The 17,736-nt window shown below is 41.5% G+C and overlaps 6 protein-coding genes across 6 annotated transcripts; 2 read left to right on the forward strand and 4 right to left on the reverse strand.

Moving 5' to 3' along the window:
* Positions 1–2,160: 2,160 nt before the first annotated feature.
* Positions 2,161–3,024, reverse strand: SS1G_13152 (predicted protein; the record flags this gene model as incomplete). Its single annotated transcript, XM_001586009.1, has 3 exons — positions 2,161–2,191; positions 2,496–2,663; positions 2,954–3,024. The coding sequence occupies 3 exons, from the start codon at positions 3,022–3,024 to the stop codon at positions 2,161–2,163; spliced, it is 270 nt and encodes an 89-aa protein (XP_001586059.1).
* A 393-nt stretch (positions 3,025–3,417) lies between these two features.
* SS1G_13153 (hypothetical protein) lies at positions 3,418–7,059 on the reverse strand (the record flags this gene model as incomplete). Its single annotated transcript, XM_001586010.1, has 1 exon — positions 3,418–7,059. One exon carries the CDS (start codon positions 7,057–7,059, stop codon positions 3,418–3,420), a length of 3,642 nt encoding a protein of 1,213 aa, XP_001586060.1.
* Positions 7,060–7,838: 779 nt separating this feature from the next.
* Positions 7,839–8,577, forward strand: SS1G_13154 (predicted protein; the record flags this gene model as incomplete). Its single annotated transcript, XM_001586011.1, has 2 exons — positions 7,839–8,389; positions 8,559–8,577. 2 exons carry the CDS (start codon positions 7,839–7,841, stop codon positions 8,575–8,577), a joined length of 570 nt encoding a protein of 189 aa, XP_001586061.1.
* A 432-nt stretch (positions 8,578–9,009) lies between these two features.
* Positions 9,010–13,472, reverse strand: SS1G_13155 (hypothetical protein; the record flags this gene model as incomplete). Its single annotated transcript, XM_001586012.1, has 4 exons — positions 9,010–11,834; positions 11,886–12,375; positions 12,805–12,838; positions 13,375–13,472. The coding sequence occupies 4 exons, from the start codon at positions 13,470–13,472 to the stop codon at positions 9,010–9,012; spliced, it is 3,447 nt and encodes a 1,148-aa protein (XP_001586062.1).
* A 1,484-nt stretch (positions 13,473–14,956) lies between these two features.
* SS1G_13156 (hypothetical protein) lies at positions 14,957–16,124 on the reverse strand (the record flags this gene model as incomplete). Its single annotated transcript, XM_001586013.1, has 2 exons — positions 14,957–15,909; positions 15,998–16,124. 2 exons carry the CDS (start codon positions 16,122–16,124, stop codon positions 14,957–14,959), a joined length of 1,080 nt encoding a protein of 359 aa, XP_001586063.1.
* A 747-nt stretch (positions 16,125–16,871) lies between these two features.
* On the forward strand, positions 16,872–17,668 carry SS1G_13157 (hypothetical protein; the record flags this gene model as incomplete). The annotated part of the gene is made up of 2 exons (XM_001586014.1): positions 16,872–16,982; positions 17,045–17,668. The coding sequence occupies 2 exons, from the start codon at positions 16,872–16,874 to the stop codon at positions 17,666–17,668; spliced, it is 735 nt and encodes a 244-aa protein (XP_001586064.1).
* Positions 17,669–17,736: the final 68 nt, after the last annotated feature.

Consider the following 17,736-nt stretch of genomic DNA (forward strand, 5'->3'; position numbering starts at 1 on the left):
TAATTTGGACTGCAGTCCTGATTTGAACATCTCAATGACCGTGTTTTGTTTAGAAAGCCATGAAAATCTGAGAAACGTTCCCTTCTTCACTTGCATATATTTTGCCAATTATCTTAGTCCTCCAAATAGCTTGGATATGGATCAATGCAAAGGGTAGATCTTCTGATCGTTAGATTGCAATCCAAAGTTACACCATCCAGCGTCCAACCTTCAACATCCAACATCCAATCTCCAACCCCTAGCCTCCAAACTCCAATGTCCAAATCACAAGAAACACTACCTCATTCAATCAGCCCAAGTCCAAACTCCCTTTCACCTCCCCACCCAAAAAAATAAGTCCTCACACCTCACAAGTCTCGCAACATCACTCAAGGAATGGGAGAAACTCACAACTAAGGAAAGTCCCTCTCACACAGCCCGATAGGTAGTACTGATCTTTTGGTATAAATGCTTTATGCTTTTTGATAAATTTACTTTTTCAAGCAAGCTGCTTTCGAATGACTGTCTCCAAATATATTTATACATATATCCGAATGCTGTTATCGAAAGCGGGGGTTGTTGGGTTCTTTTTTTTTGGTTGTCGTGATGGACGTTTTTTTATTTTTTTGGTTAAACTCGCACAAATCAAATTGAGACTTTTAAACTTGAAATTTGAAACGTGAGGATCATAATTCATGAATCGTACTTCATGAATCATAATACTTCATGGCTCATATTCCGGGGTATCAAATTCTTGGGAAATCAAAGATCTTGGTATGTCGAATTCTTGTCGTCGTATTCGTATGCAAGGGTTTTCCAAGTGAACAGGCATATCGGGTCGCGACTCCGATAGGTTCATTCCTAACTCGTGTTCGCATTCCAATGTTTGCGTTGTGTGATCTTGACTAGCTTGCTGCGTCGAATGTTGAGTCTAGGTAGAAAACGTGATTGTCTGTAAGTGTTTGGTTGGTGATAGTCGGTACATTCTTCGTTCGTGCTAATGGATCTATTGAAAGTACATGCTGTAGACCATCGAGTTCCTTCTCTATGATTGCTTGCGATAATTGAATACTCTCCGTCCTTTCCACATTGTCGACTTTTGCACGTGCTAAATGCGTCGAGACGGTAATTGTCGAACCAAATATATCGTTCCCAAGGTGTAAGAGTGGAATCATATCACTCTTTTTGGCATAATAGTACTTAGTGAGAGTGTTTCCTTGATTGTATCTTGGGGTTTTGGTTAGTATTTTTGGGGAATTTTTGAGTTGATGGTTGACTGTAAGACTAAAGGTGAGGACTTTTGATGAATTTGTTTGTTGAGTGAGGGTATTGTGGGTTATGTATGGGATGCTGGATGATGGGAATGAGGAAGGAATGGGGGTGTTGTGGGTGACGGGTGGTGGAAGAGGGGAAGGAGTGAGAGGTAAGGTGGATGTTGAATATTGAGTTGTTTGATGGTGATCCCGTGATCATCATGAAGGTATGATGATAGTGAGAGCGAATACCTTCCCATTTGTCTAAGTATCACGAGTAGTGACTGTGTTTACCTTCATTTCGTTGACTTTGTTGCTAGAATATCTTCTAAGCAGCCGATTTAAACAGCAAAGGTCCAAAAATGACCAGGATGGAAGACAAGGCTCTTCATTCAAATGACTGACTTACCATTAAACCAAATGTTAGCAACTGCAGCTGCAACTGTTACCAATCGGATTATCCAACATCTTCAGTATAAATACTGAAATAATAGAGATGATTACCTTTCTTCCCCTTCCTTTAATCTCAAAACTCCCATTTGCACATCCCCTCTACCTCTTGGCGCCAATTAATCTCAAAGTCTAGGTAAAGAAAAAATAAAACTTAAAAAAAATAGTACTCAGTTCTCATAGCCCGCAAGTCTGCTATAGTTAATATTGAATGAAGAGATGGAACTTACTCAGAATAAGTTGATGTCAGTTGCCCGGGCCCGGGACTATTTCAATTGTGATATCCGACTAGATGTCGTATTCGAGGTATAAGTCAATTGAGTTACTATGTTCTTCTTGTTGTGCTTTTTGCGTTTTGTTGCTTCACGCTTTGCGCTGTTGTTGGCTTTTTTCATTGGCCGTGTTTACCAGTCGAGTTTGTGGAAGTTCATATGAAGTTCATGTCTTCAGTCGTTCATGTCTTCATTCGCTCAGGTTTTCATGCGTTTTCAGTAGATATAAGACGAGGTCTATAATTCGATGTTAGTATATTCGAGTTTGGAAGTGAATGGCTGGACCATTGAGCTATGAGAACTTCAGTTTGATATACTAATAAGAATTTAATATTGACTTATTATCTTCTTTCTCCTTTATTCATCAATTCTATAATATATCCACATCTTCTGTACATCTTTGTTTCTTATATACCACTCTAGAGTAATGTACCAGTTCATCACCCACACAAAACAAAAAGGAGTCCAAAAAATAGTTCTCAGTTCTCATAGCCCACAGCCTGCCACAGTTATTAATGTTGAATGAAAGAAAGGAACTCACCCTAGCGGAATCCATGCAGGCTTACACCAATGTGTACCTTGTTGTGAATGTGAATGTAGTACCTGAATGTAGTACCTGATCGAATCTCGTTGTACCTGTACCTGGTTACCAGTTGAGATGCCAGAAAGGAAAAATGATGAGTGATATGCCGGTTGGTGTAAGAGAGTTCTATAATCTAATGTTAGCATATTTGAATCAGAAATCGAATGGTCAGACCAGTGAGCTATGAGAACTTTGAGAGTTTTTGATTTATTGTTCTTCGGGGGGCAACATCTTTGATTGTGTTGATGTTTATTTACATGGCGGTGGAGTGAACAGGAGGGCGAAAGATGAAAGTGAGGAATAGACGAGAAGAGAGTGTGATGTGCTGCCTTTATTTGCTATTTCATTTTGCTTCTATACTCTTTGATTAGCACTAAGCGCTCATCGATTGCTTATTTATTACTTCCATTTCTTACAATACTGCATTTTGCAAGATTTTTGGATCGTCGAAAGTCCATTGACCTAGCTGTGATTCATCCGGAGTCATATCTTCCTCTACGATCTGTTGTTTTGACTATACCACAATATAGACAAATGAAGATATAATATTCAATATCTAAAATGATTCACAACTGTTGGGTTTCTTGAGACTAGAAAGAGTATCAGATTGAATTGATTGATTCTCTAGCTAAGCAGTTAAGCTGCGAGTATATATTCAAAAAATGAAGGAATAAGGTTAGGTATTCAGCCTTCGGAATTAAAGTGCTTTGAAATCAAAATATTGAAAGCAAACAAACAGTATACCAAAAAGGAAAGAATGAATTAAAAGTTGAGTTTTGTTTGCTCCTTATATGCATATGTACTATATATGCATATGCTGCCAAGATCCCAGGAGGTCAACACGCCCCCTCAGGGATTACCGAGTTAGTTAATAATGAGGTTATTCCTGAACCTGAGACCGAATGTCAACCATTCCCAAAAGATTGATAAAATGAGTGTGTTTCTGTGGTGGTAGAGGTTTAGTGAAACCATCTGCAACCATTTCAGTAGTTGGAACCCATTCGACTTGTAGCCTTCCTGCTTGCACTTCCTGGCGAAGCCAACAGGAGTGTATATCAACATGCCGGAGTTTTGTAACAAGTCTAGGAGTACTATGCTGAAGAAGTCGAATGGTTTGGCGATTATCACAGAAAATTGAAGCCTTTTCTTCGAGATCTAAACCAACATTCTTAAAGAAGCGTATCCACCACATAAGCTCTCGAGCAGTAACGGAAAGAGCCAGTATTTCAGAGTGTGTGCTGGAAGTAGTCACCGACTTCAGCTTAGTGCTTTTGAAGTGGATCAAACCTCCAAAGAGTATGAGGCAATATCCCATTGAAGAAACTCTTGTATCGATATCGTCAGCATGGGAGGCGTCACTCCAGATTTGAAAGTTCCTGGTAGTTGTTGCTTTCTTCCCATCGAACATGATAGCATAGAATTTGGTATTCTCAAGGTATTGCAATGTATGTACTAGCTCATGATAAAATCGAGGTGGAGGTGGTAGATCATTTTGATGTAATCTAGGAGTTCGTAATTTAGACCTTCCGATAGCAAATGCTGCAAAGTAGCTGGATAGTTGAGGAAGTGATGAAAGTGCTGCAGCATGATGTTCTTTCCTTTGTGAACGTCTAGAACCCTGAATTATATGGGATACGTCGATATCGGCACGTATTTGCTCTGCCAAAGGTGCTGTATTATGAGATGATGTTGTAGTGATGATATCATGTTGACTTAACGATGATGATGGGGAAGATGAGAGTTCTGACTCCGGTAATGATGGTATAGGAACATCTCCAGTAGATTGTCTTGTAAGTGCTTCTGGTGATAAGGTTGCTCTAGGCGTTGGCAATTGAGGGTTAGTTTGAGGAACCCCCTCATTGGTTGGAATACCATCATCCGTCTTGTTTGAAGAGCTTTCATTCGTTGGTCGCTCGTTTAAGCGATTGTGTTGTAAGTTCCATGGCCCTTCAACTACAATTATATCACCAATACTCTCATCTGATTCTTCACTCAACAGATTCGATATTTCTATCTCTTCTGCCCTCTTTTCGTGAATAGCTGCAGTATCCCGAAGTTGATCCTTAATAAGAAAGCCAATATCTATATCTTCTGGTCGATAATACCGGGTTTCATCAAATTTGACATCCCTACTTCGAATGATGCGATTTATGGAAGGGAGCCAGATCCTGAAGATATTCGTTGAATCATACCCTACAAGATAGCCCAGTTTTGCACGAGGTTGCATCTTCGCACGTCTTGGAATCTGCTTGTTGAGCACATATGCCAAGCACCCATATGGATGTAGATGTGCTAGCGAAGGTTTATTGCCAGTAGCACTTTCAAATGGTGTTTTCCATTGAAGAGCTCTTTTTGGAGTACGGTTTTCAAGATAACCGGCTGTTTTAATTGCTTCTGGCCAAAGGTTTTGTGGTAGGTTTGCTGAAAGGAGGAGGGCTCTTGCTCTGACCATGAGCATTTTACCAGCATTCTCTGCAGCGCCATTCTGTGCTGGTGTATCTGGTGGAGTGCGTTCGACAATGATGCCACGTTTGTCTGTGATCCTCTTGAAGTCGCCCCCTAACGTAGTTTCACCGTCGAGGCGTATGAATCGGACCTTTGAGCCGAATTGTGTTTGTATCAGAGAGAATTGAGTATCCATAATATCGATCATCTCTGTTTTCCTAGTTAGAACATACACCCATTGTATTTTGTGTGTCGTACACCAGAAGTGGCTGATATATCGGGTATTATTATAAGCCTCATCCATCTCGAACAGATCCCATGCCAATCGATCTCCGACATGGCCGTTCTCTGGCATCTCCTTCCTTGGATTACGAGATATAATCTGTTGAGCCTTCGAGAGATTACAAACTTTGCAGGTAGAGAAGGAAGGTGTCGAAATCGTTTTGTCGATAATGATATCAGTAGTTGCTGATTCTAGGTGCTGAAGGGCTTCGAGAGAAGGATGGCCTAGAAGATCATGTAACTCTGTTGTTGTAACCTTTCGGCATATTGATTTGGTGTGGTTTTTGGTGGCAAACGAAGCATGCTGAGAAGGGATAATAGGATCGAGGGTCCAATGGTCTCCTGTTTGCTTCAGAGTAATAAATGCAATGCCTTCTTTTGTAAGGACATCTGGGTGTTCAGTGTTCCAATGTACACCTTTCTTTGAGAGTAAAGCTAGAGAGACTAGGTTTGTAAGAAACCCTGGGATGTACGCCACTCTTTTTAAGGTTATTTGCCCTGGCCCAGTTGGTGTATTGATCAACATAGTGATAGTACCGAATGCTTCAATTTGGAATCGGTCCCTTCCAGCGCTTATCATATCGGATGGCTTTCCAAACTCTTCAAGAACAAAGTTGTGTAGAGAGTTGGTGACATGGGTATCGGAACCGCTATCAATTAGCCATTTGTGAAGGATGCTAGCATTGTTGTAGGTAGGACTTTGTTTAGTGAGAAAAGCCCCAAGATCCTTATCTTTCTCTTTTCCAGATTCTGAAGGATTAGTCAATGTTTCCTTCCATGCTGGATCCCAAGAGAGATTTGCTAGCTTGAGAAGTTCTTTAGTTCCTTCATGTCTACGAACAAACCAGTTCCTTCGTTTTGTTGATTGCCTTCCCCAGAACTTCTTGAAGTATTCAATATCGGCATCGATTGGTTTCCAGTTCCTTGGTCGATTATCCGAATATAGATAGTAGCATTTTTCATATAGATGTTTCTTGCCACATAGACAGGTTCTCTCTCCTTCCTTTTTATCTTTATTCCCATCCTTATAGGTTGCAAATGACGTAGAAGAGGTTGAAGTAGTTGATGCCTGTGTGAGTCGAGTGTAGTTTCGAAAGTCTTCGATTAAATCGTACACATCAATCGTTTCTTCAGGCTGATTCTTGAGCTTTTTGGTGATCTCCAACAGAGTTGAAGTTGCCCAAGAGGAGCTGTGATTCATAAGGGCTGTAGAAAAGTCGAACGCAGCTCGATTTCGATCGACGTCTGGCAGATTGAGAGTTTTAGCCTCAGTGTAGATGAGTTCCCATTCGTTCAACCATTCATAAATATCCTGATTGGATTTGTAGGGTTGCTTTACACAATTGTATCGTGCTACGACGGTAAGCTCTCTCGCACGATCAGTTGGTGCTAGCCTTTTGCGTAAATCAGCAAGCACTTGAGGTGCTGTGATACTGGTGGTACTAATAAACTTTTCGCAATTGCGGTTGATTGATGAAAGTATGTACTTGAGAACCTCTGAAATGGCCTTGTTGATTTTCTCGTATTTGGTATTCTTGATACGATAGTTCTCTAGTTGCATCTGATATTGCTTTAAAGCCCTATCAATAACAGCCTCAGAAGCATTTTCATCAACTGTGGGTAGCTCTGGTTCATCTAGCAACTCTGGTATAGGTACAACTGTTGTAGTGGGATCAAGGTATACCCAGCATTTGATGCCGCCGGATTCTGCAATACGCTGAACATTTCGAATCCAACTATTCCAATCCTCTGGTGAGGAAAGGATGATTTTAGTTGAATTATCGCCTGTAGTCATATTGAAGAAATAAAGTCAGAATTATCGAGGTTTGGGTTTTATAGAAACCACACTACGTAAGGTAATTCTTAAAAGAGTGAAACTTGAAGGTATCGTAGAGTTTCGGTATATGTGAATCAAGTATTGTGCAGGATGTTTAATTGAAAGTCAGCACCGGGCTCATAACTGTTGGGTTTCTTGAGACTAGAAAGAGTATCAGATTGAATTGATTGATTCTCTAGCTAAGCAGTTAAGCTGCGAGTATATATTCAAAAAATGAAGGAATAAGGTTAGGTATTCAGCCTTCGGAATTAAAGTGCTTTGAAATCAAAATATTGAAAGCAAACAAACAGTATACCAAAAAGGAAAGAATGAATTAAAAGTTGAGTTTTGTTTGCTCCTTATATGCATATGTACTATATATGCATATGCTGCCAAGATCCCAGGAGGTCAACAACAACACATACGCTGATTCTTTGAGCATATAAAGCCGTATTATCGTTATTGATCATCTAGAGCTTTATTGTTTAGTGTTGGCTGTATACAATCCGAAAGTAAAAGGTTATTAATATTTCATGCCCAGCAGGAAGTTATTAACCTCATAATGTTACCCTCCATCGAGCAAATGAATCACAATCTGAACAATCCATATCTATAACAGTATGTTCATGAATACTAGTCATCACGCATTCTATTCAAGCTCTCAAACATAAATACTCACTTCTTCCCTCCTTCGTTAAGTTGGATTTACAAATCTGCAGCCCTCCAATCCACCTACCAACCTAAGCACCCGCGACACAATGTGCAACCTCTGTCGACGAATCGAAGCCATAAAAACCATCGACTCCATCCTCCTCAAGCCCCTCATCTGCATCCTCACCAAAATCCACGAAAAATCAGAACCAGGACTCGGAGATGTCCTAATCTGGCGAGAAGGGCGCATAAAAGCCATCCAAAAGCGCTTGCTTCCCCTACAAATTGGTCCTTTAAAATATCCCATAAGAGCCATTATTGCCGATTTAGAGTCCGAGTTGGCAAAAATAGAAGTTAAGAAGATGGATCATCCAGCCATGAGGAGTGTAGGGAAGTTAAATAGTTTGAAGGAAAATATTCTGCCTGATGAGAGTTCAAGTATTAGGGCGTGGAAGACGAATAGAGCGGAGGAAGCTAGAGTTGCGAAAAGTACTACAGCTCTGAAGGTTATTACTCAGATGCAAGGTCAGATCGAACGAGATGTTTTAGTGGATGATTTGTATCCGCATCCCGATAATATACAATGGTCAACGCAGCTTGTTGATGAATGGTTTGCCAAGAATAGTGATGTTCTCTTAAGCGAGGGGGCTTCTGAAGAGTATGTTAGGAAGCATGGGAAAGGTTCCAGGTGAGAGTAAAGGAATTTTTTAGAGTGTAATGTATGGGTTTATGAATGTAGCATACAGTTTAATTAACGGAATGCCAAATTTTTTTCATAAGATAAAGAAAGGTAAAGTCTCAAGTCTAACCTTTGAAGATGTTAAAAGTGGGGCTATGTCATGGTGAAATACATATTGAATAGATATGATAACTAATTTCTAAATGTGAATCATCCTCCATTCAGAAAAACAGTGAAGTATTTGTTAATCAAAATCTTGTCTATAATAATATATGTAGCAAAGCCATATTTGCCTTGGACTAGGGAGTAGTGTACGACTAGAGCATCCTGGAAGCTGCAGCTACTGAACCTAATTCCCGTCTTCCATTTCTCAAATTTCTATCATCAAAAAGGAATGGTAATTCTGATCATTGAAACGCGTGTGTAATTAAATTATACAAGACTTAAATGGAAGAATACACAATAACATATCGTACCAAGTATCTTAAAAAATATATATAAATGAGCATCTGATCCACCAAATAGCATCATGAATACACTTTTCCCAAGAATTTCCTCTCTGTCTATCTTACATAACCCCGTCATCATAACACAAATAACTAAACCAAAAACACCAAACCCATCATAAACAACCCAGTACACACCCCCATCTTCTCAATCATTCTCCCCGCACCACCCTCAAACGTAATAGTCGACGGAGTAGGGCTCGTTATCGCTGATTGCGTCTTCGAACTTCCACTCTTCGTACTCTCTCCTTCTGCTTTAACGACATAGGAACTTGGTACAGGTACAAAAGTAATGCTAAGAGAAGATGCAGTAGTAATCAAAGTTTCAGATACCGTCAAAGTACCATTACCAGCACCGTATGGTGGTGCAATGCTACTGTATGCTGGTACAAAAGTCGTGGATGCTATTGAAATGGGAATGACTGTAATGGTAGATGGAGCGATGACAGCGGAGATGGTTGTAGTTTGGGAGTTAATGAGAGTGGAGATTTGGGTTGTGTAGAGGTATGTTGGTGGGGCTTCAGGAGTGGCGGCTGGCGATGATTCGCCAGAAATTGGAGAGGCACTGAGTACTGGTAAGGAAGTCACAATTCCAGCGGCGCTAGAAAATTCTGAAGTGGGGATTGGTGATGATATGCCAGCTAGAGATGACGTTCCAACAACTGGAATCAAAGTTTCGATTCCAGCAGCGGAAGAAGCTCCCAATGCAGAAACACCAACAGGAGCCCTAGAAACGGTAATAGTGTACACAGATGTGTATGATGAGACAGTTTCCGTTGTTACTTGACCCGATCTAGCCGGACAATCTGTTACACTTGGAGCACATGAAGTGATAGTGTAAACCGATGTTTGGTAAACCGTTGAAGTTCCATACGAAGTAAACGCTGTTGTCTGAGTTGGTGCTATAGCTGGAGCAGAAGTTGAGCTAGCAATACCACTATCTACACCAGTCTCTGTTACAGGACAAATGGTAGTGTAAGAGTAGATTGTCTCGGTGGTTACGGAACCGATTCTTGCTGGACAGTCAGTAACTGTTGCTGCGCACGATTTGACTGTGTAGACGGAGGTAACATAGGCTATAGAAGTGGTGTATTTAACGACGGAAGTGATTGGTGATGTAGCAAGTCCTTGGCTTGAAGATGGTGATCCTGAAGATTGTGGCGAAACAGAAACTCCCTCAGCAGAAGATATGGCAGTAGCAGTGACCGGGCATATAGTAGTGTATGATGAAATAGTTTCAGTCGTTACGGATCCAATTCTTGCCGGACAATCAGTCACGGTTGCGGCACAAGAGGTAACCGTGTAAACTGTGGTAACATAAGCTGTCGAAGTAGTGTATTGAACAACCGAGGTAATTGAGCCTGATCCTGATGGAATAGATCCACTTGCAGATAGAGAACCAGTTTCTGACGGTAGAGATCCACTACTTGTAACAGATCCCGATGATACTCTACCGATGGCAGTAGTCGACGACCCGATTGCAGTTGATTTGGTTGAAATAGATCCTGTCTGGATGGCACTACCTGACGATACAGTAATTCCTTCTGCGGAAGTTGTGGAGCTGGAAGCTGGGCTAGTACTCGATTGACTGTAAGTAGTATTTCCATATGGTGCAGTAGATGGGATGATGATGGAGGAACTAGCAAATCCTGATGGGCCAGAAGATGAGGTCTTTGTCCTAGTCTTGGTTCTGCTCTTGCAAGATTTCACTCCAGTACCCAGAGACTTGGTAGGGCGCGGCTTGCTAGATTCCCCAGTACCGGTCACAACAGACTTAGTGGAATATGGTTCTGTCGAGTAGACACTACCACTGATAGTTGAGTTAAATGAGTATGCCGGAGCAGTGTAAGTAGAGGATGGTTCAAACGACTGAGAATCTGAACTAAGGCTTGTAGTGACGCTGTTAGATGCAGAGGAAGGACTTTGTGAAGGGGTCAAAGTGGATGTTGCGTTTTGGGAATAGCCTGGAATTGAATAACCAGATGATGCTTGAGTTGGAGAGGCCAATATAGAGGAAACTGTCGAAGAAACCGTTGACTCTGAAGCACTTGAAAATTGTGCAGCAGAAGATCCTGATGATGAAAAAGATTGGGCGGTGGACGTCGGTGCAGCTGATGAAGTAGATGACAAAGTGATCGGCACTTCCAGCGAGGTGGGGGATGCTGCAGCAGATGATTGTGATGAATAAGTTGATGAAGTCGAAGAAGCCGCAGCAGATGATTCCGAAATCGAAATCGAAATCGAAGAAGATGATATCAAAGTCAAAGTACTACTCGCTGAAGCAGATGATTCAATTAACAAAGTTGCACTAGAAGTGATAGAAGCTTCTGATGTAGAGCTGGAACTACTAATGATCGTACTGGAGACCACGGAAGATATCGAGGTCGGTGGTGGAGGTGCGTAAGGAGATAAACAAGATTTAATAAATCCGTGGTAAGAATCTCCATTGAGTTCTGCATCCGTGTTCTCCTGGGAATACGTCGCTTCCCAAATCATGACACCTCCAAACTGAGGCTTGGCGTGATATGACTCAATCAAAGTCTGAGCTTCGAGTGGAGAAATATAGTCGGTTGCGGCTCCTGCTAAAGGAGATCCGAGGAGACCAATGTAGATTGAAGCACCAGCACTTGCGCCACCATTTACAGTTGCAATCCATTCATCGTATGTGAATTCTTCGGAGTCTTTTTGTCCTGTAATAGCATAATTTTCAGCCCATTGACGAGCTGTGCATTGGGCTTGATCGTTGTTGTAGAATTGAATCCACAAAAGATCAAATTTTGCACCAGCAATCATGGCTCCCATATTTGGTTCGGGTAAAGGACATTGTGGAGCTCCTGAAATGAAATATTTCTTTGAAGGGTTTTCAGCGAAATGCTCCCGGAGTCTGTTAATCATTGCAATGTAACCTTCGGATGAATCTATTTGATGTCAGTGTTTATTAATACCAACGTTTTAACATTTTGACTTACCAGTAGGGGCGATCTCTATATCGAAATCAAACCCATCAATATCGATGTGAATATTGGGATCTGTGCCGTAATAACCCCCATCCATTGGTCTAATTCCACCATTATCCAACCACGATTGCTTGAAAGGCCCATAGCTTCCCCACAAGAAATCGGCAAAGTATTCCCCATCGGCAACGCCTGTGAGTTGATAGGTGTTCGAAGCTCCTCCAAGAGAAAGTAATATCTTTTTTCCTAACGATTGACAGTATGGAATTCCCTCTTGAATGCCCGGACACTGTACGTAAAGTTGATCTTTCGACGTATCGACATCCCCTAATGGGTAGCCTGGGCCTGGTGTAAAGATTGGCTGACCATAGCAAGCATTACCAAAGTTCTCCGCTGGATAACCATCACCTTGTGCAGGGAATACATTCATAAAAGCTAATGGAATGATGTCAATTGTAGATTGCTCGCAATAATATGAAAGATTCGTTTGAGATGGCCCGGAACCCTATTGCCATGGTCAGTGATAACCTTTTGATCTAATCATGAGACCTACCCAATACAAGGCCAAATTTGCTGGTGATGATGCATCGTAGAGTGCGACAGAAGGGGCTATTAGTGCAAAAGTAGCCGCAGCCACAGTAAAGGATTTCGATGGATACATCATAATTATTAAATATAGAAACAAAAATGAATGAATGTGTAGTGGGCCTAAGCCAGGTAAAGATTGTGATGGAATTGGTGTGATTGTCAAAGACAGGACGCAAACAAATGTTTGCACGGCACGAATGTCACCGTTGATGAAAGGCTTGATGTTCAGAATCGAAAAAAAAAAAAAAAAGAGGGAAATGGGAGAAAGAAAAGAGAGAAGAGAATGAATAGAACAAGGGTGGGCGCCGGCTCTCCTAACTCATCATGGTCGAGACCATAATCGAACGATCCATGGCAAGCCAGGGGCTACACGGCGGTACCTGACTAACTTACAAGCGTATGTTAGCAATAATGATGCTCAGATATCATCCACTTGCATGAAGGCTGTCCAATAATGATTGTGATATGGCACGCCAAACATGCAAGAGACGAAAGTAGAGATACTAAGAAGCGCAGACATGAGAGGTAATCTCATGCAAGGTAGATTATCCAACCAGCGTGGGTTACATAGAGGTTCCAATGACCAATGAGGAGACTGAAGTAAGCTTTTGTAGAAGTAAACCCATCCCCGGGTAGTTCTGCACCAACGGAGTACTTTCTTCGGTTACTTTACCCGAAGACTAAATACACTCATTCCAACCGTTCCCGAACCCACTTGAGGCGGGGTGGTTACCTTATAGGGGTAAGAGTAGGCAGCAGGAGTGGGTATGAGCACTGTAATAATCTCCCTAATATTGATGTTGATGAAAAGTAAGGTCGGTTTGTTGTTGTCCCAGAACGATGGTTCAAATTATCTGGTCACGACCCATGTCATGTATCACGCATGCTAATTACACTCACTGTATGGAGTGAGTACCTTTCGACTTTTTCTTCACAACATTGCTCATCATTTTCCATACTGTCATACTCATCGACTTTGACAAGAATGCCAATTTTTAGATCCCTGGATGCCATCTATTATTTGATAGATCAGAGTAAAAAATAATGAAAAAAAAAAAAAAAAACAAGAAGATCCGACCACCACTAATCGACCCGTGTGTATTCATCCTTACGATAGGCCGGCTAATAGTCCGGAAAAAGCTTGTCTTCTAAAAATGGGCCCGCAAATGCCTTAGTAAGGAACTGAACCTTTGGTAAAATAAAAGATATCAGTAAATGAGTCCAATGAATGAATAGATTAATATCAATTTCACGTCAACTTACCTCAGGGGTAGCCGAGGTATCTATCTAAATGAAGGGTGGGGGAGAGATCTTTATTCTTGCCATCTTGGCAAGTAGATTTTTTTAAGTAAATTTCAATATTGTACTGCGCTTTTGCCTAGGCAGGTCCTAGGCAGGTAAGCACTTAGAATCGTAGGATTCACGACCTTGCCGAGTTCTAATCATAATCTCATGTTCTCGGCTGGGAAAGGAGATGAATAAGAAAGCATTTCCCAGCTACGAGAACACCAAACACAGAATCAATAACCGGATATGCACCGAAACCTTACATATATATATTTCTCATGTTGGGGTGTTAAATCAAGCTTAAAAATTGATCAACAGGATCGTCCTTTTATACATATCAGCATATGAACCTGTCAAAAGCATTGATACTCATGGGAGCCCACCGCATCCACTTTCTCTTTTTTACTTTTGTCATCAAAGCCACCCCTGAATGCTTTGATAATAATGCCTGTTGTGTTGATCATCACGATCTTATAAGACTTACATTTCAAACCGAATGGAATTCTTGAAAGTTCGTGCTTCAAATCGCTTTCGAAATTGCTCCATGATTCATTAATTTGGGCCAGCAATGATTGTGTAGCTTCATAAAACGCTGGACCTAATGCTGAGAGTCGCAGTGTCTTTGTTTTTGTATATACTTTTAAGACTTGGTGGGAATATCAAATGCTGGACAAAAAAATAACAATAGAAAATTTGGAATGATTGATTAAAAATTGAACTATAAGAATTTTTCGACATTGCTGGGTATCTTCTTAATGGATCATCAAACAACCACTAAACCCGATTGCTACAATAACAATATATTGCTATCGTCAGATATGAATGCAAAAATGTGAAATCCGGGTTTATCATGCAACATGTCCCATTTCCTTTGCTATAAGAATCACCTAATGCTTGGAGTATTGATATCAACAGTATCAGCAGTATCAAGCGCAATCAACGTAGCTATTGAGTGTAGCTAGAGGGGCCAAACCTCCATGCAACCTGCAGTCGGCATGAGACCGGAGCTTGTTTTCATCTCTTTTTGACTACTCAAAGAATATGGCCATTATGCTATGTTGTCAGTCATACATTCTCTAGCGATGCCCCCTTAACCACAGGTTACACACGAGAGAAACGGAAGGCGTGCTGACTAAGTGTTGCAAAGCATATGATTCAAGCTATAAATTGTGCCCTTGATATGATTCTGTTGGCTTGATTAGCTGCCACTTTTAAGAGAGTAGATTCAAAGAAGTTATCAACTCTTTCGTTTCTGATGTTGAATTTGGCGATAGAGTGACACCTTCAATCGATTGACGTAATTCCACGTCTGACTCCATGGCTTTTCTCATCACTTCAGCAACATAAGACTGCCTTGGGCCGAAGAGCCAGTCCACAGTACTAAGTGCATCTAGTAACTCCAAGAAGAAAATAGTCAATGTCATATGCATAAGCAAGTCTTCTTTATCCACCATTTTCATTGCCGCAAAATACAATAAACCAAGTTCTCCGTCATCCTGTCGTATGTATTCTCTGTCTATGTGGCCTAATGTCGACCTGGTCAAGTAATCAAAATCGACAGTTGCCAGACGAGGAAGAATTCTCAACAGACGAGCTTGAGCGAGTGTCTTTTGCCTCTCATCCAATTGACCATCGCCATTTCCGGTAGTCTTCAAGCTACAGAACGAGAAAAGCATTTCGTAGATTTCAACGTCTTGAAATATTCGTCGCCAAAGCGCACCCTGGCCAGGTGGTCGCTGGGAATCAATGTTCATGTTTCCTATTCCTCTTGTAATATGTGTTAACTCTCGGACAGAGTCAACCTCCAAGAGTTCTCCCAGTACTTGTGTAGCCTTTTCACCAACTCCGACATGAGGGCTGCTAAGCCATGTTCGGATATAATTCTCGACCACTCCTCTCATGCTGGCTAAGCTTGCGACATCTGTGGAGCTTTTGGTAGCCTTTTCAATGATTGTAATGGCGAGAATATTCGCAGCAGGTATGGGAGATCGAAGTGCGAGAATTAGTGCGTCCTCGGAAGCCAGTTTGAGCGCTTGAGGAAATGTGATTGGCTGTAATAACTTGACGGAGAGACTGGCGATTGCGGTAGGGTCTTGTTGGGTGGTAAGGAGGATCTGAGTGATGGTAGGGAGTAGTTTAGGGATCAGAGGGGAAATGTTGTATTCTAAGAGGAAATTAGAAGCCGTCAAGATTGTGTAGCACGGCGGCTTGATTTAGAACTCTTTTGGAACATAAAACAGACGATTACATACCTGTAAGCTGTAGCTCTACTGCATCGAAAATTTTCGTATCGATTGGAACATCTGGAGATTTGAGCAGCTCCTGAAGATGGGCCTCAAGCTCTTCCAATTTGAATATGGGGGTATAATCTATATCCATTTTGGACACTTCCTCTCTTATCCTTGTGAATGTGGGTGATGTTGAGTGTTGAGAGGCAGTAAGTTGGAGTAGGTAGGGTAATATCCTGAAGATAAACTTGAGAAGAGGGCTTGGAAGATACTGATATCAGATAAATGCTCGAATTTATAACATGAATGGAAGAAATGTAAAGAGCGTTGTGACTTTCTACAGGTAGCTAGAAGCTTGAACAGCTTAGAAAGCTTACTAGGTATCCCCGCAATGCATGAGACCAAGGCGGTGACCATTTTCGGCATATAACATGGCAATATGACAGAAGTGGTTACTGGTAGAAATCTTTGAGACGATCGGGAATAAACTCCGAAAAGTGGTCTTATTCCCAATTAGGTAGGACAACAAATCGAGGAAGCTGCAGAGTGCAACTTTTCAGATATGCAACAAAAAAAGAAGAGTAATTTTCACCGCTTTCTGGCAGAAACTCAATTAGGTCCCACCGCCTTGAAGATATGGCAAAAATAAATCTTGGGCACAAGTGGAAGAAGCTATTTCTCTTCATCCCAAAACTTTTACAAAACCCACACAGAATATAATCAAGCACATCAGTATTCTTGAATTTAAATCCCATTTGCATATCATTGTCGCAAACATTCAGCATCAATTTAAGTTCCGTCTGTCATCCAAACCAGCGCTACCCAATATACATTCTGCCTACTTGCGATTTCTCAACAATCGGAAATCACTTCAAAAATTTAGGAAATCAAACTCGGCATGGCTTTCCGTGGAGGTAGAGGAGGATCTAGAGGAGGTGGCATAAAAGGAGCAACATGGGAGCACGATGCCACCTTAAAACTAGACTTTACACCAAATGATGACTATCCTGTGCGTCACACTCTCCAGCTCCTTTTGAAGCCTTGCACATTTACTAATATATATATATCCAGCGCCATCCCAATCTTAAACGTCCTTCACCTCTCACACCCCAAGAACGCACACAAGTGAAATACTACCGCACGCTTCGCGACAAAATCCATCGCGGGCCCCTCTACACTCATTCCACTAAGAGAGATACCGAAACGCCAGCAAAAACATTTGGAGAAAAGCAATTCAATGAGCAATATGGACGACAAACCAAAGCTGATTTCGATCCATTTCTCGGAGTTGAAACATACAGTATGAAATACCAACGCAAGAAGCGAGCTATACCATTAGTGAGCGGGATGAATTTTACCAAGGAGTTTTATCCCAAGGAATTATGGTCAGTTTTGGATGGAGAAGAAGAAGCGAAGGTTGCGAAGGATAATGCGGCATTGGCCGCAATGGGCGATGAAGATCCGTCGGAGAGGACCAAAGCTTTATTGGCGAAGATTGAGAGGGCGACGGGAGTAGAAGGTGCGGAGGGAGAGGAAGATGTGGGAGAGGAAGAAATTGAGGAGGAACAAGATAATGATTATGAAGATGATGAGGAAGATATGGGTGGTGATTATGATGCGGAGCAGTACTTTGAGAATGGTGAGGATGATGATGATGATGATGGTGGGGATGGAGGTGGTGGAGATGATTATTAGTTTGAGGGGAATGTTTGAACATTGTATTTTCAATTTAAGGCGAGGAGTTCTGGGCTGGGAAGTTTCCT

This window comes from Sclerotinia sclerotiorum, genomic scaffold (genome assembly GCF_000146945.2).
Source record: "Sclerotinia sclerotiorum 1980 UF-70 scaffold_23 genomic scaffold, whole genome shotgun sequence".
In the NCBI taxonomy this organism is placed as follows: Eukaryota; Fungi; Ascomycota; class Leotiomycetes; order Helotiales; family Sclerotiniaceae; genus Sclerotinia; species Sclerotinia sclerotiorum.